General features: G+C 38.8%; 1 protein-coding gene across 1 annotated transcript; it reads left to right on the top strand.

Moving 5' to 3' along the window:
* Positions 1-1,727: 1,727 nt before the first annotated feature.
* LOC138888095 (putative F-box/LRR-repeat protein At3g28410) lies at positions 1,728-9,682 on the top strand. The gene is made up of 4 exons (XM_070169906.1): positions 1,728-1,768; positions 2,523-2,863; positions 9,021-9,080; positions 9,237-9,682. The coding sequence occupies exons 1-4, from the start codon at positions 1,728-1,730 to the stop codon at positions 9,680-9,682; spliced, it is 888 nt and encodes a 295-aa protein (XP_070026007.1).
* The last annotated feature ends 15,532 nt before the right edge of the window (positions 9,683-25,214 follow it).

Below are 25,214 nucleotides of genomic sequence, written 5' to 3'. Positions count from 1 at the left end.
AATATACTGATTTTGGTTAGATTGGGAGCATTTGGAGGGCGATTCGAGAGGCAAAGGGATCGCGGGCTAGAGTTTGGACCGTATAGAGATAAGTAATGATTGTAAATATTTGTCCTGAGGGTATGAAACCCCAGATTTCACATTGTTGTGCTACTTTGAGGTTACGCGCACGCTAGATGATGAGCGTGGGGTCATGCACCATTGGGGATTGTGACTTAGTCCGTCCCGTATGACTGTCAAGTCGCGTATTTGATTGAAAACTGTTTAATATCATTGTGTTTTAGAAATTATTACCATATTTTGGGCTAAATGCCATATTTGGGCTTCGTGCCAACTGTTTTGGACCCTTAGGGGAATTTTACTACTATTCCTCACTATTTTGACTTCATATTTGTACTCAGTCATGCTACATTCTACTATTTTCATAACTCAACCATATTTACTAGTTTTGATATTTTAAATGATATTTTGGGTTGAGCATCATATTTTACTGTTGCCCGAGTGGCTTGAGAGGTTTCCGACTAAGTAAGGCCGGGGGAATGTGTTGTGAGGATATTATGGGGTCAGGCTGTACGCCGCAGCAGGTTGTTATTGATTCATGATATTGTGAGGTCGAGGGCCTGATTGATTTATGCCACGAGGTGTCTTGTTGTTATAAGGTTGAGCGCATGTGTGATTATGCCATGAGATGGCTTGATATTGCGCTTGGGCTGTAAGGAGCCCCTCCCGAAGTCGATACACCCCCAGTGAGCGTAGGTACTCATTGCGAGTTATATGATGTAGCCCGAGGGGCTTTTGTTGTTTCATATTGTTGCCCGAAGGGCTATTCTTGATCCATGTTTTGCCCGAGGGGCGGTTTTTGATTCATGTTATGCTCGAGGGGCTGATTACGAGTGATTGTGAGGTTGCCCAATGGGCTGGTTCTATTGATATTATGCTCGATGGGCGGTTTATGGTACATATTTTTGCCCGAGGGGTTGTTTACGTTTCTATCATTTTTACTCACTATTTTTATCACTCATTTGAAACTATTGAAAATTGTTTTAAAAGGGTTTTACTGAAAATGAGCTTGATTTACGAAGAAAATGATTTATCTACTATTTTGGAAATGTACTGCATTTGTTGTAGCATTATGTTGTGTTTTACGTGTTTTCTTACTGCTCAGCTTTCATTTTCTTTTAATACTTATTGAGTTGGCGTACTCACATTACTCCCTACACCTTGTGTGCAAATTCAGGAACTTCTGAACCCAGTAGCGGGTGTTGATTGCTCAGTGGCTGAGTCATCGGAGTTAGCAAAGTAGCTGCCCGATATTCGCAACACTGCTTTTCTCCCTCTTATTTTCCCTATATTGTATTTAGGATATTTTTAGACTCTTCGTTGTATTCAGAACTTAGTAGATGCTCGTGACTTGTGACACCCCGATGTCGGGCGTGTGTATTTATTCTGCACTGTTCATTTAGACTTACCTTATGAGATATTTGATTAATTAAAGGCTTAAAAATGACTATTATTGATTAAATGGTTAAATTTCGGGAGTTGTGTTGGCTGACCTAGTTTCACGATAGGCACCATCACTGTTACGTCCCACAATATTACATCAATATTAAGTTCTGCAGTATTATATTACGATGATCTTATGCCCTGCAGTATTAAGTTACGACAGTGTTGAACCCGACAGTATTACATTACGGTGATATTACGCTTCGAAGTAATAAGTTACAACGATGTTGCACCTTGCAGTATTTTATGTGGAATTTGCCGTAAGGTAATTGACATCAGTCCAAGGAAAAGATTATTTGGGGATTATAAGGATTATGCTATTTCACAAGTGATTAGTAAATTCATAGAGGCGAAAGGGGGAGCAAGTCTAAAAAATGATTTTTTGTCAAAGTTTGGCATTTTGGGATAAAATACGGCCCGAGCTAAAATACCCGGTATTTTTGGACTAGTGCCATATAAAGTACTACATGGCCGTGATAGTAATGTGTACAAGGTATGATAAAAGTGAGTGATATTTTAAGTAAGTGGGAATAATTCTCAATTTTACGGGTAATTGATTAATTACCGAGTATCGAGACATTATCTATTTACCTAATAAGTGGATAAATGTTTAAATTTCCCACCTCCCCAACAAGGAAATTAGGTGGCAGCAATATACGTTATACTGGATGACTCTTAAGTCATTATAGAGTGTGGTGGCAATACCTTTGGACTTCTATTAATAATCTTTCTTTGGATTGTAATGGTGTTCAGGATTTACAATTAGAAAAATTCGTATCCTTCGTAGACTACGCATTTGGTAAACGTACTTGTTCAAAAATCAGAAATTCCATCTCGTATTCAAGGAAATGCCTAGTTACAACTTGCACATTAGGCAATGTCTCAGTTATCTTGTAAAAAAATAAATTCAAAGATGTAAGATGGAATTCAATTTTTGTTAATATCTGCACATTGCCTCAAGAGTTCTACACTTGCTCGTCATTGAGAACATTAGCTTTGTCTAGCTGTGCATTTGATAGAGGAGTTGTTATTTCGTGGAAATCTCTGAAGACTGTCAAGTTTAGCACAGTGGTGTTGAAGCATGAAGAGATTGGAAAGTTACTGTCAGATTGTCCTACTTTGGAAACTCTGGAATTGTCTTGTTTCTATGTTTTTCGACATCTGGAAATTAACAATTCAAATTTAAAGAGACTAAAATTGAAAGATAGTTGGCCTGCGTATGAAGAGGGTGATCATACGTTGGAAATTGCTGCACCATATCTTCAACACTTGGAGATCTCTGGAGATATTGATGATGTTAAGTCTAGGCTAGTAAATGTATCCTCTTTGGTCAGCGTTGAGCTTATTTTTGACATTACATGTGTGAGTAACCTCCAGGATCATTTTGTATATGTTATAGAAACATAAGAAAAATGGCTAAGGTGTCATGATTGAGGTTACTATTTGAGTTTGTTATGCACCTTTAGTTCCAAGACAGGTCAAATAATGTGAAAGTCTTTCAAAGAACCTAGAGCAAAACACCGTCAAATTGGTGTAAGTTTTCAATTATGATCTCGATTTGGAATGTTACCACAAATGATTATCTTTCTTACGGGAATCGGTTCAGGTATGTTAAGGCTATCCCTTCTTTGTTTTGGCATGATCCATATGATACGAACGAAATGTGCAAATGCACCAAATTCCATGAATGACTCTATTCATAGAAGTATTAGAGATATCTATGTTCTTGAATTTTCATGTGTCATAATATTTTATCATCTGTTCATGGGTCTCAGAAAAATATAAAAGTTGAAAAGAGTTTACTTTATGATATTACTCAAAGGCAAAATGGTCTTATGAAGCTCTGAAAGATTTTATTAACGTACTTTTCATGTATTGCATTCATGTGCATTGACCTATGACCAGATGGCGTTATATACGCTTATATATGTAAATATATGTGTATGGGATATGGGAAAAGGTTCTGGCGTTATATACGCACCACCACCTAATCAGCTGGTATATGATGATGATGTTGCCCACAGTGGCTGAAATATGATTCAGATGGCGTTATATACGCGTATATGGGTATGTATTCAAATGGCGTTATATACGCATATATGTGTATGTATTCAAACGGCGTTATATACGCGTATATATGCATGTATATATATGTATATGGGATATGGGAAAGGTTATGGCGTTATATATGCACCACCACCTGATCAGCTGGTATACGATGATGATTTTGCCCACAGTGGCCGATATTATATGATGGGATGCCCTCAGAGGCTGATAATGTTATGAAACATGTACCTATGCACGACATGACATTCATACGCATATGCATGACGCTGAAAATAATTTATGATTTACAAAGTTATTCAAACTCACAGGTTGAGTCATGTACTCCATATGTCTTTCATGTCTCTTATGTATTTATTTATGTGCCTTATATACTCGGTACATTATTCGTACTGACGTCCCTTTTGCCTGGGGACGCTGAGTTTTATGCCCGCAGGTCCTGATAGACAGGTCGAGAGCCCTCCAAGTAGGCTATCAGTTTAGCGAAAGATGTTGGTGCGCTCCATTTGCTTCGGAGTTTCTTGTTTGGTTAGTATGATTTTGACGTGTATATTTTGGTATGGAGGGACTCTATCCCGACCTTTATGACATTCATGTATTCTTAGAGGCTTGTAGATATATGTCGTATACGTGAAAGATTGTACAGCTTTGTCGGCCTATGTTTGGGTTTATAAATGATTATGTTGGCTTATTAGGTCTGTATGTCACGTGTATATAATGATGTAATAAGAAAGATACATTACGTTGGTACTCGGTCGAGTAAGGTACTGGGTTGCCCGTCGCAGCCCATCGGTTTGGGTCGTGACAAAAGTGGTATCAGAGCAGTTCTGTCCTAGGGATGTTTACAAGCCGTGTCTAGTTAGAGTCTTGTTTATGGGTGTGTCGTGCACCACACTTATAAGCAGAAGGCTACAGGGCATTTAAGACTGTCACTCTTTCTTCCTACTCTAGATCGTGTGGTAGAGCTCACTTATAAGAATTCAAGTCCCGAGCTTCTAGTTTTATTCGTAATAGGACAATGCCTACGTTCAGAAAGATGATCGATAAGAGATATAGCTGTGGAAGTGTTAAATTAGAGGAACTCGACTTTGTATCATGCTTATAATAAGTAAATATGAGGTCTTCAGCAGATCATGTGTGTACTGAAAGGTGTAAGCCTCTTGATAAGGAGCCTTAAGGAAAGAATGCCTATCCACCTTTATGGTGAAAGACAATGAGAGATTAATAAGATAAATACAAGTTTCAACAAGTAAAGGAAGCAAGATAAAGAAGGGTACGAGGCGCCCAGTTAATGAAGGTTAACAAAGTTTATAATTGAGGCAGAGGAACATAAGCTTTTTGAGTTACCTTCAACAGTAACAGAGGTATGTACAATTGGCCGCATCGATCTAAGTTATATGGGACCTAACAAATATGGTTTAAGAGAAGGACATAATATCACAATCCGACTGGGGTTAGAGTGACCCAAAATGGTGGATGAATTATTTGCATTAGTTGACATTGCCGAAGGACATTACAAATGTTCTAATAGATCTCTTTATGAGACACCTTGATGGTACACTCGAAAATAGTGCAACCAGATATGAGTACTACAAAGACATGCACTATAAGCCTTGAAGGGATAAATATTATCTTAGTGTGGCTCACGTCCCTAGTAAAGCAAGAATGTTAAGCAACTTGAATAGCCATTGAATGGAGCAAAGGAAAGCTAAAAGCGAAAGAATGTCGTATTGAAATTTTCACAAGAAAAGGGATATGCAGAAATATTAGCATAGTAATGAAAAGAGAGATAAGGAAGCATTATGAATAAGGTGTGATACCTAGATGAAAACGGTAGAGTGTTACAGAACCTATAGTCAAATGAAGAAAGAGACGAAAGGTGATGGGCCTTAAGACAACAAAAGAGTATTGGCCATAAAGTTATATCCTCATTTCGAGAGATAAGTTTATGACTCCAATGCGACTACCAAAGGGGAGAGTTAATCCCCAAAGTAATAAAAATCAGTATGGGCTGGTAAACAAGATAAACTAAATATGAATTAGGGACTGAATGATTGGAAAATACTCGGCATCACAAGACTTTCAGATTTTGTTCCGCCAATAATAGATGGACGACAAAAGAAGATTCATGTGAGATTTAGAGAGTGGTCATTCAGGGAGACGCTTCCCTAAAGCAAGAAATGTGAGCAAGGTTAAGCTTAAGAGATTGTATGTGCCAGTTACGCTAAGTGACACCCTTGCGAGTAAGGGAATTTGTCATCCTTGGTACAAAAGGATTGCCGGAAGGCAAGTAAGGATCATTGATGTTGAAAAACGATGCCAAAGATGAAGAGGTAAAACATCTATAGGTAGATACTCGTGGCTTTAGCTTTTAGTATACCCCTAAAAGGGGGAATATGGAGTGATGTGGCATTAAGTCAAAATTAAGTAGTTTTAGTGACTGTGGAATGGTAAAGAAAGAATGTGATAAATGAAAGAGGAATGAGATGGCACTTATCCAAAACTTACAGATACGCTACGATTCAAGAATGTTGTGTAAGAACGATGTCAAGGAGAGGAAGTAAAGGTTCTTGCCCGAGCTGTTATTAATAAATAAGGGGTCAGTGCGAGACGTAAGTTAAGACAAAAGAAATAACCCAAGAAAGATTACGAGGAATATTGATATGAGAATGGGGCAAGGAGTAATTAGTGATTGGTCAGGAAGATCCCAGTTATGGCTAAATAGGAGGTTACGGACGAGTCATCAAATCGTGTAAGATAAACATAGTAGAACCCAACATGGAGAATTCAGCCTCGAAGAATATCATTATAATACGTGAGATATATTCAAACAAGAGTCGGGGTAGTTAAAGGTACCGTATGAGTGTTAAGGGGATAAAAGAAAGAGCCACTGGGAAGGCAGTCAAAATATCAGTTCAAAAGCAACCATACAAGTACAAGGGCATGGAAGTAAGCAACTACGGATGATTATAGGCAAGTAAGGACATCAAAAAGGTCCGTAATAAGCTCACAGCTTTACGAGAGTCAAGAGTTCTCCCTAAGTACTACAACGAAAGACTAGCTGAGGAGATAAGAAATAAGGCTTCAACCTAAGCACAACGACCTAAAGAGGAAATGGTCGTGTAACAACAATCTCACAACAACCATAATCTATAATGGCTCTACAAGGAACCTAGTTAGAAGAAGTACCAGCCTCATAAGAAGTCAGTACGAAGCTCCCATCGGATTGTGTATGTACCATAGGTGCGAGTATTATAATAGAGCTTCAAGTTATGGACGTGAATTACACCTAGGTGGAAGGGAGGTCATGAGAGATATAGAAGATACGATGCGATGTTTTAAGCTAAGTAAGGTAAAGGTGAACAACGCACGAGATACTCAAAGGCATAAGATCGTGAATAGTCCATACTTCAGATAGAAGGCTATTAGCACGGGGATTCAATATCCAGGAATGATAGCGGCATCATTAGTGGCATATCTTCCAGCCTATGGTTTCTACGTATCAAGAGGTATAGTTAAAAGGGTATAGAAGAGTTAGAGACGATGTGATGTCTCGCTTGATGTTCCAGAATAACATAAGAAAATCTATGGTGCAAGCAAGTTGAAGGAAAGTTGCGAGTATTATAAATGGACATTTATAGGTCGCAAGCTTAAGTATGGTAGAGCGACAAAGTTTTAAGAAAACATGAGTAAGAATGAGGAAAGGCAAGTGAAAAGGTGATGAGAATAGATAAGTCCTCAGGATTAAGTCCATGAAAACAAGAGAGATAATGGTTTTTCTAAGTTATAGAAAGCTCAGTATAGCCTGAATGAACTCAAAGGAGTCTAAGACTAGTAGCATTTAGAAAAGATGGAATGCTGCCCTGATAGTACAATGACGGTATAATTGTGATGGATAAAGGATGACGTTTAGCCCTTCGAGGGAGTAATGATTTGAAGAGGATTTCATGGATTGTACGAGATTAAAATATCCACATAAATAAATCACATTGGGATGCTATAAAATACGGTTATTGAAGTATAGTATCACCCCTAAGTGGATCAGGAAAATCACTTCAAATATTCATCGATGGAACGTAAACCCTAATGGTAAGGTGTGACGTAAGAAGTTTCAAGTTATCAGTGGTAATGGATGGACAAAAGTCACAAAGTATGAGATGAGATTAAGCCGCCATTCTTAAGACAAACGGTAATGAAGGAGCATTGAAGGACTGAGATTTATACCTAAAGGATAGGCAACAAAGGTAACTGGGAGCTTGGTAAGCATATCTTAGTAGAGGTATATTGAAGTAAAAATTATGGTATAGTATAACCCATGTAAATGCAGTAAAGTCATATGAATGGATAATCAGATCTATGAAATATGATATGGCCATATTCGCAAGTTCTACAAAGTATCGAGCAAAGGACTTCAGTATACCTATAGAGGCCCATAGAGGCATTTCATTAAGCCTTGTATATACAAAGTAGGGCCTAGAGATTGACTAAAAGATAAAAGGAAAAAGGAAAGATGAATCGCATAAGTGCACTTACAAAGCCAGGGTCATACAAGCTGCATGACAGGAGGCAACAGAAGTTGCAAGATTAGGAAGATTTCGACCACATGTAATGATATGAGCGAAAAGACTAAAGGGGGGAAATACCTTAGACTTTAGATTTATTAACAGAGCAACTTCTTAAATGGCAAGAAGAGTATTAAGGTATTCAGAAGAGCTATAAGTTACGAAAATGATAAGAGTATCAGTCAACATTCGAGGACGAATGTTCCAAAGGGGGGAATGATGTTACGTCCCACAATATTACGTCAATATTACGTTCTGTAGTATTATATTATGATGATTTTATGCCTTGCAGTATTAAGTTACGACAGTGTTGAACCTGGCAGTATTACATTACGGTGATATTATGCTTCGCAGTAATAAGTTACAACGATGTTGCACCTTGCAGTATTTTATATGGAATTTGTCGTAAGGTAATTAACATCAGTCCAAGGAAAAGATTATTTGGGGATTATAAGGATTATACTATTTCACAAGTGATTAGTAAATTCATAGAGGCGAAAGGGGGAGCAAGTCTAAAAAGATGAATTTTTGTCAAAGTTTGGCATTTTGGGATAAAATACGGCCCGAGCTAAAATACCCGGTATTTTTGGACTAGTGCCATACAAAGTACTACATGGCCGTGATAGTAATGTGTACAAGGTATGTTAAAAGTGAGTGATATTTTAAGTAAATGGGAATAATTCTCAATTTTACGGGTAATTAATTAATTACCGAGTAACGAGACATTATCTATTTACCTAATAAGTGGATAAATGTTTAAATTTCCCACCTCCCCAACAAGGAAATTAGGTGGCAGCAATATACGTTATATTGGATGACTCTTAAGTCATTATAGAGTATGGTGGGAATACCTTTGGACTTCTATTAATAATCTTTCTTTGGATTGTAAAGGTGTTCAGGATTTACAATTAGAAAAATTTGTATCCTTCGTAGACTACGCATTTGGTAAACGTACTTGTTCAAAAATCAGAAATTCCATCTCGTATTCTAGGAAATGCCTAGTTACAACTTGCACATCAGGCAATGTCTCAGTTATCTTATAAAAAAATAAATTCAAAGATGTAAGATGGAATTCAATTTTTGTTAATATCTGCACATTGCCTCAAGTGTTCTACACTTGCTCGTCATTGAGAACATTAGCTTTGTCTAATTGTGCATTTGATAGAGGAGTTGTTATTTCGTGGAAATCTCTGAAGACTGTCAAGTTTAGCACAGTGGTGTTTAAGCATGAAGAGATTGGGAAGTTACTGTCAGATTGTCCTACTTTGGAAACTCTGGAATTGTCTTGTTTCTATGCTTTTCGGCATCTGGAAATTAAAAATTCAAATTTAAAGAGAATAAAATTGAAAGATAGTTGGCCTGCATATGAAGAGGGTGATCATACGTTGGAAATTGCTGCACCATATCTTCAACACTTGGAGATCTCTGGAGATATTGATGATGTTAAGTCTAGGCTAGTAAATGTATCCTCTTTGGTCAGCGTTGAGCTTATTTTTGAAATTACATGTGTGAGTAACCTCCAGGATCATTTTGTATATGTTATAGAAACATAAGAAAAATGGCTAAGGTGTCATGATTGAGGTTACTATTTGTGTTTGTTATGCACCTTTAGTTCCAAGACAGGTCAAATAATGTGAAAGTCTTTCAATGAACCTAGAGCAAAGCACCGTCAAATTGGTGCAAGTTTTCAATTATGATTTCGATTTGGAATGCTACCACAAATGATTATCTTTCTCACGGGAATCGGTTCAGGTATGTTAAGGCTATCCTTTCTTTGTTTTGGCACGATCCATATGATACGAACGAAACGTGCAAATGCACAAATTCCATGAATGACTCTATTCATAGAAGTATTAGAGATATCTATGTTCTTGAATTTCCATGTGTCATAATATTTTATCATCTGTTCATGGGTCTCAGAAAAATATAAAATTTGAAAAGAGTTTACTTTATGATATTACTCAAAGGCAAAATGGTCTTATGAAGCTCTGAAAGATTGTATTAACGTACTTTTCATGTATTGCATTCATGTGCATTGACCCATGACCAGATGACGTTATATACGCTTATATATGTAAATATACGTATATGGGATATAGGAAAAGGTTACGGCGTTATATACGCACCACCACCTGATCAGCTAGTATATGATGATGATATTGCCCACAGTGGCTGAAATATGATTCAGATGGCATTATATACGCGTATATGGGTATGTATTCAAATGGCGTTATATACGCATATATGTGTATGTATTCAAACGGCATTATATACGCGTATATATGCATGTATACATATGTATATGGGATATGGGAAAGGTTATGGCGTAATATATGCACCACCACCAGATCAGCTGGTATACGATGATGATTTTCCCACAGTGGCCGATATGATATGATGGGATGCCCTAAGAGGCTGATAATGTTATGAAACATGTACCTATGCACGACATGACATTCATACGCATATGCATGACGCTGAAAATAATTTATGATTTACAAAGTTATTCAAACTCACAGGTTGAGTCATGTACTCCACATGTCTTTCATGTCTCTTATGTATTTATTTATGTGCCTTACATACTCGGTACATTATTCGTACTGACGTCCCTTTTGCCTGGGGACGCTGAGTTTTATGCCCGCAGGTCCTGATAGACAGGTCGAGAGCCCTCTAAGTAGGCTATTACTTAGAGAACTGATGGCTGTAGTGTATCATGTGATGAGTATTATGTGATTGCGTGATGTATTCATATGATTTGGAAGCGACGAGAAAGGTCTGCTTGAGGATAGAAGAACTATTTGGTGCTTGATTTCCATCTTGACTTGATGTATAGCACCGAGTTATGGGTGTGTGAAGAATCCTTTCATGTTGTTTAGTTAGGGAGTGGAGTAGATTTCATGTTATGATATGAGTTCAGACTTAGGAAGATTAAGTGATTGTGTAATGTTTATGATGGTGGAAGGGTATGAAGAGCTATTAGTTTGAGGCGAAATAGGTGGGTTACCTCCTTTGGAGTGTTCTGAAGTTTGTGTGAGCCTTACGTTGTTTGTTGGAAGATCTCTTTTACTAGTGAAACATATGTATGCAATTTGAATTTGGTTCACTTAAGAGAGTGGGCTTGACTGTTGCGAGGGTGAATGCGAGATTTGCACAAGATTTGAAGTACGAGATAGTCTGTGTTGCATGAGCTTATGAAGTATGGAGTTTAATCTCACTATGGTATTATGGCAGTGATACAGTATATGCATTATGAGTTTTTGTGTGTTTTGATCTATTACTTTGAGCCAAATGGGGGAGTCTGCTATTGATTAGTTGATTGCACGGTTATGTGCTATGTTGGTTCCAGTTTGAGACGTACTGGTGAATCAGTTATGGCTTATGGAGGTTGAGACCGAGGAGGGCTATAGTAAAGGAAATTTCAATACAGGTTATGTTATGCTTTATGGGTGTATGAGAATCACGGAATGACTTGAGTTGTTATTGGTAAAGGGTGTATGGTGCATAGAACAAGAAGTTTCTTGGTTGTATTAAGGTGAGGTTACATTCTGCGGTGTCAGAGTGCTAATGGAGCACAGCTTGTCGGTCAGTTTGATCGGTCTAATTGCGGTTTGAGTAGAATGGATGACTCTCGAGAATGGTTCTAATGGGTTCAAGATGTTACATGTAATAATTGGAAATTTTCAAGTTGTATGTTTGGCTAGAAACTCAGGTTTGCATTGGAAGGTGTCACGAGTCGTGGTATTTCTATATCATTATGGATTCTACACATCAGTATCAGGAAGATGTAGGCAATGGCTTTAGATTCGCATGAAGTCTCTTCAGGGAAAGTATTTTGAATGTGGTGCTTTAGGGGATATTTGAGAGAGTAGTCAGCGGCTTATGAACCGTAGGACGGTGTGGCTTTATGCTTGGGTATCGTGTGGCGAGTTTGGGTCGAGGATTGTGGTGTTATGGCAAGAAGAAGTATCAAGTTGAAGGTAAATCAGAAGGAACTTGGATAGATGGGATAGCTTGGTAGTAGGCCGGATCAGCATGGTAAGGATATGATTAGTTCTTTGGGTGTTTATGAGGTAATGAGTTTCTATAGGTGTTTCGCGACAATGCTCTTGGGTTTTAGTAGCCTGCGTAGCGTGGTTGAGTTAGACGGATTCAGTCCTGACGGTTTAGTCTTGTGCAAAGGGAATTCAGAGAGTTCTTGATGGATTCTACCACAATTAGAGATGTATATTTTCTACGAGCGTGAGGAGCATGTGATGTATAGTGATTTTCTTATAGATGGGATCAATAGAAAGTTCTTGGCTGGTTGAGTACGTAGTTGCTTGTAGCTCGGAGTGGATTATGAAATTCTTATATTTATCATAGGATGGCATGGTATATGCGGTATGTTGTGTAGGTTTGATATTTGCATGTGTGAGGTCACGGTTCAGTTCTGGAAGGAAGGTCATAAATTCTTAGGTAGCATGGACAGTTTCAGATGACTAGGTAAATGGTATCACTAATTTGCGCGGCTTGATGAGGGCATATGTTTCAGAAAGGGCAATGTGATTGAGTTAATAATACATCATTGGTATCGTGGCTCTCTCTTGTTGGATTGACTACTGATATTCGAGTTTGCTTGGTGGAACAGAAGAATTTTTAGAGTATCTCTCGTGGAATGTTTGGGTATAAGAGGTGGTATTTATTCGGACGATGAAATTGGGATAGGATATGGTGATTCGTGTGCTATATGGATTTAGAGACTAGGAGTTCTCATAAACAGGTTATGTTGTGGTTGTGGGTCTCGTGTATCGGCCTTGTGTGGTGACTATCAGGGTTTAGAGACCCGAGTGGATCCTTTGTTGCTTGGTATGTTAGATTTTGATGTGATATTGGGTATAGACTAGTTGTCTCTGTGTTGCATTATTTTGGATTGTTGCACTAAGATGGCGACGTTGGCTATGCTGGGGATGCTACAGATTGAGTGGCGAGGTTCGACTGGTTATGTTCTCAGTAGGGTGATTTCATTGTTGAAGACCCAGCTGATAGTTGGGGAGAGTTGTCTTTCTTATTTGGCCTTCGTGAGGGATGTCAGTGTAGAGACTCCTACCATTGATTCGGTTTCGGTGGTGAGGGACGTTTTCGGGTGTGTTTTCTGTTGTCGGTCATGCCACTGGATAGGGTTATTGATTTCGTTATTGATTTGGTGTCGGGCATCGTATCATGTGGCACCGACGGAGTTAAATAAGTTGAAGGGGCAACTTCAGGAACTCTTTCATAAGGGGTTCATTGGTAGAACTATATGGATGTGTGTTTTGCATCGAGACGGCTTTGTTGACTCCGAATTGCTATTGTTGAGGGATGTGTCATTCGATTGTCATTGACCTTATTCGTGTTCTGGAGTGATCTATGAGTTACCCTTCTGTGTTGCGAGGAGTTGTGATTGTTGGTTATATGCACATATGGTGCTTTTTCTATTTGGGATTTATAGCGGAATTTGAGCGAGACGGGTATCTGGGCGTTGCATGATTGATTGCGCATTGGATATGTTCATTCGGGATGCCATGGCATTGCATCATTTACTTCTCCGTGGTTTTGGTGATTTACTTTTGGTACTAGACATCAAATTGCGCGTGGTTGATGATTTTGAGCATGGTGACTTGAGGTGTCTCATATGAACCTGTGTTTGGATAGGGTCGCGCATTGCAGCGAAGTTATGTAGAGGTATGATCATTCGGGTCAGATTCATGTGTTCTGGTTCTACAAAGGGTGATGGGTTCTCAGCATTATGTTATGGTGGCACTGGTGAGCTTGCGGTACGGCTCTCTCATTTGAGTCATTTTTCCATGATTTGGGTACATTTGGACTGTTGCTTATTGGTGCACGAGTCGCACGGGTTGTGGCTTTAGATTGTATCAATGTTTCATGTCACTAGAGTAGTTGTGTTGGATGAGATGAGGTCATTGAGATCTAGAATGAATACTATCGAATTCGATTTCAGCATGTTGGAAGGATAATATCAGGATTCGACATAAAAATTTACTATGGTCCTTGCCGAAGGAGAGTGATCTCGATGACTGGTTGATCTAAGGAATGGTTATGACTTTTTACGTGTTTCATTCATCATTGGCAGTATACGAAAGTGTTGGAATTAGGCTTTGGTTTGATAAGAGGTTTATTACCGGAATTGGGTTGTTTGAACATCTGTTGTGATTAGAAGTTATCGCTATGAGTGTTTGATTTGTGCGGTATATCATGTGATTTTCATCTTGGATTGCGGTTATGGCTTGATACAGCGTGTTCATGCTTATTCAGTTTATATATGTGAGATTCTGATCTTATAGACAATTTCGAAAGTGGAAAATTGGTTCTAAGGTTATGGCGCTATGGTGAATTGTGAAATTTCAGTTATGTTGTGTTACCAGACCTATATGGGATAGGGTGACGTGGGATCACCCCCTGGTATATGCATGGTAAGGTTACCCAGCGATTTGATGGTTATCAAAACAACCCTGGGCACGTTCGAGGACGAACGTATGTTTAAATGGGGGAGGATGTAACGACCCAACCAGTTGTTTTGAGCATTTGCACTTTTCTCTCCAGTTCTCGGGCATGACTAGCCCCGTATGATGTATTATGACCTATGTAAATCGTCGGTTTTAGTTTTTCAGGATAATAGGAATAGATTTGGAAGAACAATTCTTTGCTTGAAGCTTTATATAAGAAAGGTTTGACCAAGTTTTGAATTTTTAGTATTCGATATCGAATTTGGATTTCTATGACTTGGCTAGCTCCGTTAGGTGATTTTGGACATGGGAGCGCATCCGGTATGTATATAGGAGGTCTGTGGTAGATTTAGGCTCGAATTGGCGAAATTGGAAATTTGGCATTTTTTGGTCGGCAGTGAAAATTTTGATATCAGGGTCAGAATGAAATTCTGGAAATTGGAGTAGGTCCGCTGTGTCATTTTTTACGTGTGTGCAAAATTTCAGGTCATTCGGACGAGGTTTGATAGACTTTTTGATCGACTTCGAAATTCGGAAGTTTTGGAATTCTTAGGCTTGAATTCGAGGGTGATTCGATGTTTTGATGTTGTTTTAAGCATTCCGAAGGTTGGAACAAGTTTAAATGATGTTATGGGGTGTGTTGGCATGTTTGGTTGGGGTCTCATGAGGCTCGAATAAGTTTTGGAAGAGTTTTTGGAAGATTTTGTCGTTTTGAACATAAGCATGTAATGATCCAAATGTCCATTTTTAGTTCTAGAGATCGAAATTTGATTTTGAGACTTACGAAATTTTGATAATGAATTATAGGAGTGATCTGGAAAGTTTGGTCTAATTTCATCAAGTCACGATTGGGTTTTTGACGCGAAACATGAGTTAATTGTTTAACGAGCGAAATGAGTATCGCACTGAGCAAATGAGCTTCGAACTGAGTGTCGACTGAAGGTCTATGTTCGTATTATTATTATTTGTGACTTATAGGAGCAAGAATCATCGAATTCTGAGTTCGTATAGTGGAGTTAGAGCCTTTTAGTGAAAATAAATATTGTTGGTGCAGCAGGATCTGGGGCACACCTTTAGCGACCAGATTTGGCACTTCTAGCGACGGGAATGGGGCTTTTAGCGACCAGAATCATGTTTTATTGAGCTGTCTTTTTTTGTTTAGCTCATTCCCTCATTTTTGGACTAAAAAGAACGCGGCTTGGGGCGGTTTGTGAGCGAGAAGTCATGCAAAATCTTGAGGCAAGTCACTTGTGATCATTTCTACTCCATAATATTGAATTATCACCGAATAATCCAATTAGATTACATGTTTTTGAGGTGTAAATTGGGGATTTGGACCTACGGATTTGAAAATAAGATTTGAAGATTTGGAGGCCGAATTGTTATCGGAATTTAGTAATTTTGGTATGGTTGGACTCGTGGTTGAATGGGTTGTTGGATTTTGTAATTTTTATCGAATTATAAGACGTGGGCCCGGGGGTCGGGTTTGGCCAATTTCGGGATTTTTGATGTAATTTGATAGTTTTCACTTGGGCTTTGTTCGTTTAGCGTATGTTGATGATAATATACTGATTTTGGTTACATTTGGAGCATTTGGAGGCCGATTCGAGGGGCAAAGGGATCGCGGGCTAGAGTTTAGACTGAATAGAGGTAAGTAATGATTGTAAATGTTTGTCCTGAGGGTATGAAACCCCGGATTTCATATCGTTGTGCTACTTTAAGGTGACGCACATGCTTCATGACGATCATGGGGTCATGCACCATTGGGAATTGTGACTTAGTTTGTCCTGTATGACTGTCAAGTCGTGTATTTGATTGAAAACTGTTTGTTATCATTGTGTTTTGGAAATTATTACCATGTTTTGGGCTGAATGCCATATTTGGGCTTCGTGCCAACTGTTTTGGACCCTTAGGGGATTTTTACTATTATTCCTCACTATTTTGACTTCATATTTGTACTCAGTCATGCTACATGCTACTATTTTCATAACTCAGCCATCTTTACTCGTTTTGATATTTTAAATGATATTTTGGGCTGAGCATCATATTTTACTATTGCCCGAGTGGCTTGAGAAGTTTCTGACTGAGTAAGGACGAGGGCCTGTGTTGTGAGGATATTATGGGATCAGGCTGCACGCCACAGCAGCTTGTTATTGATTAATGATATTGTGAGGTCGAGGTCCTGATTGATTTATGCCACGATATGGCTTTTTGTTATAAGGTTGAGTGCCTGTTTTATTATGCCACGAGATGGCTTGATATTGCGCTTGGGCTGTAAAGAGCCGCTCCCGGAGACTGTACACCCCCCAGTGAGCGCGGGTACCCAGTGTGACTGATATGATATAGCCCGAGGGGCTTTTGTTGTTTCATATTGCTGCTCGAGGGGCTGTTCTTGATCCATATTTTGCCGGAGGGGCGGTTCATGATTCATGTTATGCCTGAGAGGCTAATAACGAGTGATTATGAGGTAGCTCGATGGGCTGGTTCTGTTGATATGATGCTCGAGGGGCAGTTTATGGTACATATTTTGCCCGATGGGCTGTTTACGTTTCTATCGTTTTTACTCACTGTTTTTATCACTCGTTTCAAACTATTGGAAGTTGTTTTAAAAGGGTTTTACTAAAACTGAGCTTGATTTACGAAGAAAATGATTTCTGTACTGTTTTGGAAATATACTGCATTTTTTGTAGCGTTATGTTGTGTTTTAAGTGTTTTCTTACTGATCAGATTTCATTTACTTTTATTACTTACTGAGTTGGCATACTCACATTACTCCCTGCACCTTGTGAGCAGATTTAGGAACTTCTGAACCCGGTAACGGGTGTTGATTGTTCAGTGGCAGAGTCATCGGAGTTAGCAAGGTAGATGCCCGATGTTCGCAACACTGCTTTTCTCCCTCTTGTCTTCCTTAAATTGTATTTAGGATATTTTTAGACTCTTTGTTGTATTTTGACCTTAGTAGCGTGACTTGTGACACCCTGATGTCGAGATTGTGTATTTATTCTGCATTGTTCATTTAGACTTACCTTATGAGATATTTGATTAATTAAAGGGTTAAAAATGACTATTATTGATTAAATGGTTAAATTTCAGGAGTTGTGTCGGCCGACATACTTTCACGATAGTTGCCATCACGACCGGGTCGATTTTAGGGTCGTGAAACTATCAGCTCATATTCTTATTTGATCAAATTAATATTCTACATTTTTCCTTCCTATACAATATTTGAAATTTATTTACCGAAATTGTCCTAATTTTGTATATTACCCGCCCTAAATAAGGATTATTTACAAATTATATACAATCCATTTATTGATTGACAATTTCAATTTGAACACAAATGGTGCAACATTAAAGGAAATTGCTAAGTTAAAACTCTATAGTAAAACAATTGAGAATCATTGATGAATTCCATTAAAAATATATACAACATGAAAAGATAAAAAATATAGAATATCAGAGGAAGAAAAATTGGGGAAAGAACAAAGAATGAGAGATTGAGACAGAGAGAGACGGATATATATATAGAGAGAGAGAGCGCAGGAGGGAGAGAGGATAAGGATGGGAAATAGCTGATTCCTTATTCAATTTCTAATATAAAATGATACTAATTTAAAACTATGTTGTATATAATTCATAAATTGTATATGGTCATGTAATTAAGTTATAACTTAATTAGAGAGGATAATAAAGTTTCATATATAGTATAAGAAGGTAAAAGTCCCTTTAAATTACATGATATACAGAACTATTCTCTATTTAGAAAGAAAAAAAGTGCCAGTTCCTAGTTTTCCATATTTTAAATTCTCTTTCAATCTTTTGACTTCCATTACTCATTTTCTTCCCCACTTCCATTACGTCCAAAGCAAAAAAATATTTGTCTCGCCAACTAATTAGAATAAACAATCTTAAATAATTTTTTTTGGGTAATTAAAGATTTTATTACTATTGAGAAATATTTACAGCTCACAAATAGAGAGAAACAAAATCGTTGCATTGGACAGTAGTCCCAGTGCTAATAGACCTACAGTCTCCCTTCCTCACTCCTACCCAAACTACTACTCAGATTGGATAGAAATTTAGCTCTTGCAACTTCCTAGCTACTTTAGGCCTAATATTACCCCTACAGAATATCTCTTGTATAATTTTCTTTACTATGACTGTGGTCGATCTTGTCTTCTTCTGGAAAACACTTCCATTCCTCTCTTGCCAGACATAGTACAAACCCCCCGCTAGAGTCATTCTGTAGATATTAGTTGTACTATTGTTTCTCTTGAAATGAGTCACTGCCCATGACAGCTCACCTTCCCAAGCTAAAACATGTCTGTTGATACCCTGCCACTGTAGTAATCTACTCCATATAGCAGTTGAAAACTAACATTGGAAGAATAAGTGAGATATGCTTTCCTGTTCTGTATTGCACAATGGGAAAATTTGATCATCTGTTATACCCCAAAGTGCCAATCTATCTCTAGTGTATAATCTCCCATGTGCTATCAACCTCATAATGAAGATCCACTTGGGGGAGCCGAGGTTGTTGTACACCAACCTTCTCCAGTGGACTTTTGGGAACTCTCCAAGTAGCTTCAGGTACATAGCCTTTACGGAGAAGCTCCCCAAATTTTGCAAATCTTGCTCACCGTATCTAGCAGCCACCAGGTTATTCTTAGCTTTAAAAATCTTCTTTACCATCCATGAAGCTTTATTATAATTTGCCTCCCATAGGGGACCCCTTTCCCATAGTACTCATGAATCCATCACACCCATAGTTTGTCTTTCTTCCTATATAAGTTCCACATCAACTTACATATAGTTGTCTTATTCCACAGTGATATATTCAAGATGTTTAGGCCTCCTGCAGAATATGGCATGCATAATTTCTCCCAAGCCAGCAATGCTGTCCTGAGATCTCACTTCCCCTTGTCCATAGGAATCTCCTACAAATTTGTTCAATTAGCAACACATTTTTCTTTGGCAGCACAAAGATTTGTGACCAAAAGATCTGGATAGAGAATAGGACACTTTTCAGCAACTGGACCCTACCTGCATATGATAGCATTTTCGAAGTTGTGATGACCCAAAAGGTCATCACTTGTGTTGCAAGTGCATTCAGTGTTCCGAGACCTAAAAACCTCCCTTTTACTCCACCTTGTTTGAGTGTGTGGTCCAGACCTATATCCGGAAAGCCTTCTATGTGAAAATAAGAGAAATACAAATTCTAGAGTTAAAATTTGATTATGGTTGACTTTGGTCAACATTTTGAGCAAACGGACCCGGATCCGTGTTCTGACGATCCCAAAGGTCCGCAGTAAAATATGGGACTTGGGCGTATGCCCGGAAATGAATTTCGAGGTCCCAAGCCTTAGAAATCAATTTTTGAAAGAAATTATTTTACTGAATTATCTAAGAAATAAAGAAAACAATTAATGATTGAAACCATTGTTATAGGGCCCGTATTTTGGTTCTGGAGCCCGGTACAAACTTGTTATAGTATTTGAAAGATAACAGTGAAATTTGATGAAAATGGAGTTTATTTGACGTGAGTTGGACTTCCGATTGAAGAGTTATGAACTTTGAGAATTCTTGATGAAAATGTTGAGTTTTGAGGTTTAATTCATGATTTTACATGTTATTTTGATGACGTGATCGCTGAGTAGGTCCATATGATATTTTTGAGTTAGTCACACTTGGTTTGGAGTTCCGAGGGCTCGGGTGAGTTTCGGGCAGGTTCTGGGATGTCTTAGGCTTAATAACATAGTTGTTGCAGGTTCAGAGAAGTAGAAGGCCTCTGAACAGACCAGTGTGGTCCGCACAAAGAGGAATGCTGCCGCGGAGGGGCTTGTTCGGCCGCATTGGATTTTGTACGGACCACGGTAAGGGCTTTGCAGTCGCACTAGATTCTGTGCGGTCCGCGGTGAAGAACATTTCACTAGTCCAACTTCGGAAGCCTATATCTTTTGATATACAAGGAATTTTGAGATGGTTTAAAAACGAAAGTCGTATCCCTTCGTGTCTAGTTTCCAGAAAGATATAGAAATCGCAATTTGGATATCTGCAGAGAACGTTATGACCAAAATACTAAAACATGTCACTGCAGTCAACCTGGTGGGCTGTGCGGCCGCACTCCATTTTGTGCGGACTGTACAGGGGGTCTGAGAAGGGTATATTAAAATAGAATTTTCAGTTATTTTTCATTTTTTAAAACCCCAAAAACATAAGAGGCAATTTTTCAAACAATCGTTCTTCTTCAAAACATTGGTAAGTGATTACTAACTCATTTTCCTTACTCCTTAACTTCTTTTTACAAGATTTCATCCTAGAATCAATGATTTTCATGGGGAAAATTGGGTGTTTGGGTAGAACCTAGGTTTTTCAAAAAATGGGGATTTGGACCTCGATGTGAGGTCTGATTTCAAAACAAATTATATATTTGGGTTCAAGGGGGAATGGGTAATCGGGTTTTGGTTCGAACCTCGGGTTTTGACCATGTGAGTCCGGGGGCAATTTTTGACTTTTTGGGTAAAACTTTAGAAAATTTATTTTCGTGCATTGGGGTTGATTCATTTAGCGTTTATTGACGTAATTAAGTAACTTGTGACTAGATACGAGTGAATTGGTGGTGGAATCTAGGGGTAAAGCTATAGTTGAATCGTGAATTATGTTCGTGGCATCGAGGTAAGTGTTTGGTCTAACCTTAGCTTGAGGGATTAGGAGTTGTTTCTTATTTGCTACATGTTTATTGTGGAGTATGACGTATAGTCATGGTGACGAGTATCTATACGTTGGTGTCAAGCATGCCCGTGAGTCTTGTATTATAATTGTTAAGACTTTGTTGTGGTTTATTACGCTTCATATGTTATTATCACCATTGTTCCCTTGTCGGGATGTTTGTTTGATATTAATGATCCTTTGCCGGGATGTTTGTTTTGATAGTATTGTTCCCTTGCTGGGATGTTGTTGAAATATCATTGTTTCCTTGCCCGGAAGTTATTATATTACTCTTACTCCCTTGTCGGGATTCCTTGTGAATATTATTGGCTTGTAACTGGGAGCGGGTAGTACGCCTACCACAAGATATACTGAAATGGGAGCGGGTGATATGCCTACCACAAGATATAATGACATGGGAGCGGGTGATATGCCTACCACAAGATATAATGACATGGGAGCGGGTGGTACGCCTACCACAAGATATAATGAAATAGGAGCGGGTGGTATGCCTACCACAAGATAAATGAAATGGGAGTGGGTGGTACGCCTGCCACGAGATAAATGAAATGGGAGCGGGTGGCACGCCTGCCACGAGATAAATGAAATGGAGCGGGTGGCACGCCTACCACGAGATACAGGAAATGGGATCGGGTTGCACACCTGTAACAAGATGTGAAAAGAAAGTGAAATGTGCCTTTGTTTTCCTTATTCTTGTTAGTGGGTGGATTTTGATTCCTTTATAGTTCTCTTGATGTTCTGTTTTACCTGTTTTCCCCGAAGCATGTTTCCCCTTCCCATATTTATTTGTTTATTCTGCTTTACTTTCTGCTGTATATTTTATAACTGCATAGGTTTACTTGGTAGTCTGGTCCTAGTCTCGTCACTACCTCGTCGGGGTTAGGCTAGACACTTACTAGCACATGGGGTCGATTGTGCTTATAGTACACTCTGCACTATGTGCAGATCTCGGATTAGCTTTTGGACCGTAGTGTGGAGGCTACCTTTAGTCCACGCGGAGATCCAAGGTAGACCTACAGGCGTCTGCAGGCCCTGGCGTCTCCCTCTATCCCTATTTCCTGTTTCATTTTCCTTTTATTTAGAAACAGTATATTGTCATTTTCTTCAGACTTTGTATGTAGTAATCTCTTAGACAGTCTGTGACACTAGGTTTTGGGTGGTTAAGTCTTAATTATTTGTAATAGATGCATTTTTCATAAATCTTATGGTTGTCGTCCGCTCAAATTTGAATTTCCGTTGTTACCACGTTTGTGAGGACCCAAAAGGTCATCACTTATTTAAAAACAAAATTCTGTGTTCTGAGGCCTTGAAAACCTCATTTAGAGTCACCTCGATTTGCATGCGCAGTCCAGGAACGTAGCCGGAAAACTTAAATATGAAATTCTGTGAAAAATGATAAAAATTTGGTTATAAAATGAGTTAATTTGACTTCGGTCAACGTTTTGGATAAACGGACCCGGACCCGTAATTTGATAGTCCCGGAGGGCCCATAGGAAAATATGGGACTTGGGCGTATGCCCGGAATCGAATCCCAAGGTCCCAAGCCTGAGAAATGAATTTTTTAAAAGAAATTATTTTTTGAAATTGTTTAAGGAAAATTGAAATGAAATTTGCTTAGAACATGATGGTGTCAGGCCCGTATTTTGGTTCTAGTGCCCGGTATAGGTCTTATATATGATTTAAGACGTTTCCATGAAATTCGGTGAAAACCGGAGTTTATTTGATGTGAATTGGACTTCCGGTTGAGAAGTTATGGACTTTGAGAGTTCTTGATGAAAATGTTAAGTTTTGAGGATTAATTCATGATTTTACATATTATTTTGATGATGTGATCGCACGAGTAGGTCCATACGATGTTTTGGAGTTAGTATGCACACTTGGTTTGGAGTTCCGAGAGCTCGGGTGAGTTTCGGGTAGGTTTTGGGATGTTTTAGGCTTAAAACCAGAAGTTGTAGGTCTCTGAACCCACTAGTGTGGTCCGCGGTCGACCTTGTGCGGTGTGCGGTGGATGCTGTGCGGCCGCAGTCGAATTTGTGCGGTCCACACAGGGCACTGGACCGCAGTAACCTCAGGAAGGCCTGTGCGGCCGCAGTTCATTTTGTGTGGTCCGCACAGGGGGTCTGAGAGGGGTATAAATAGACGGGATTTTCAGTCATTTTTCATTTTTCAAAACCCCAAAAACATAACAGGCGATTTTTCAAACAACCTTTCTTCTCCAAATCAATTGTACGTCATTTTTAACTAGTTTTCTTCAATCATTAACATCTTTTAATATGATTTCAACTTCAAATCAATGATTTTCATGGGGAAATTGGGTGTTTTGGGTAGAACTTAGGTTTTTCCCAAAAATTGGGGATTTGGACTTCGATTTGTGGTCCGATTTCAAAACAAATTATATATTCAAGTTCGTGGGGGAATGGGTAATCAGGTTTTGGTTCGAACCTCGGGTTTTGACCACGTGGGCCCGGGGCGATTTTGACTTTTTTGGTAAAACTTTGGAAAACTCATTTTCATGCATTCGAATTGATTCATTTACTGTTTATTGATGTAATTAAGTAACTTGTGGCTAGATACGAGCGAATTGGCGGTGGAATCAAGGGGTAAAGCTATAATTGAAACTTGAGTTGTGTTCGAGGCATTGAGGTAAGTGTTCAGTCTAACCTTAGCTTGAGGGATTAAGAGTTGAGTCCTATTTGCTATTTGCTTCTTGTTGAGTACGACGTATAGGCATGGTGACGAGTATCTATACGTTGGTATCAAGCATGACCGTGAGTCTTAAATTGATACTTGTTGTATTCTTGAATGTTACTATGGTTGAAATAGTGAGTAAATCCTTGATATTGAGCAAAGACTTAGTTTGTTATCATGGAATCTACTTATGATCGAGATACAGTGGTATTTGGGAAGAGTAGAAGTTGAGTTAAGATTAGTTATAGCTGATTCTCCCTTTCCGGGACGTATATACTTGTACTGTTGAGTTTCCTTGCTGGGATAGTGTAGTCTATTGTTGATCCCTTGTCGGGACGGTTAATTATGGTTATTGGTGACTGTATAGTTGGAACGGGTTGCACGCCACAATAGATATTATATTGGAACAGGTTGCATGCCACAACAGATATTATATTGGATCGGGTTGCACGCCTCAACAGATATTATATTGGATCGGGTTGCACGCCACAACAGATATTATGTTGGATCGGGTTGCATGCCGCAACAACTATATATATGTGGGTCAGGTTGCACGCCGCAACAATGTTAAATGATAAGGGATCGAGTTGCACGCCGCAACAGTATTGTTATTGTATCGTTGTAGATATTGAGCTATCCTTTCATATTTTATTAAGTTTCTGTTGCTCTTGATATGTTTCCCCGAAGCATGTACCCCACTCCCATTTTAAACAGCTCATTCCTGTTTATTTTCCTCCATATATTATATAATTGCACAGGTTTATCTGGAGTCTAGTCCTAGCCTCGTCACTACCTCACTGAGGTTATGCCAGGCACTTACCAACACATGGGGTCGGTTGTGCTGATATTACACTCTGCACTTTGTGCAGATACCAAAGCGGCACTTGATCAGCAGCAGTAGGGGAGCCAGCCCTCAATCGACTAAGACACCGAGGTAGCCTTAGAGGCGTCCACAGGCTCGACGTCTCCTCTATCTTTTATTATGTTCTGTTATCTCATGTATCCGAGACAAATAGTGTTATTTTTCCTTCAAACTATTGTATGTAGTACTCTTAGTAGTCTGTGGATATTGTGACACCAGTTTCTGGGTAGAGGCATGTGTTAACTTTCAAAACATTTTGGTTTTATATTTATTTAAGACTTTCGCTTAAATCTCATATTCCGTTGTCATTTAGATGTTTATCAC

This window comes from Nicotiana sylvestris, chromosome 3, assembly GCF_000393655.2.
Source record: "Nicotiana sylvestris chromosome 3, ASM39365v2, whole genome shotgun sequence".
NCBI lineage: Eukaryota > Viridiplantae > Streptophyta > Magnoliopsida > Solanales > Solanaceae > Nicotiana > Nicotiana sylvestris.
Note: the sequence above shows the minus strand (reverse complement) of the source record. Positions and strands in the feature narration are given on the sequence as shown.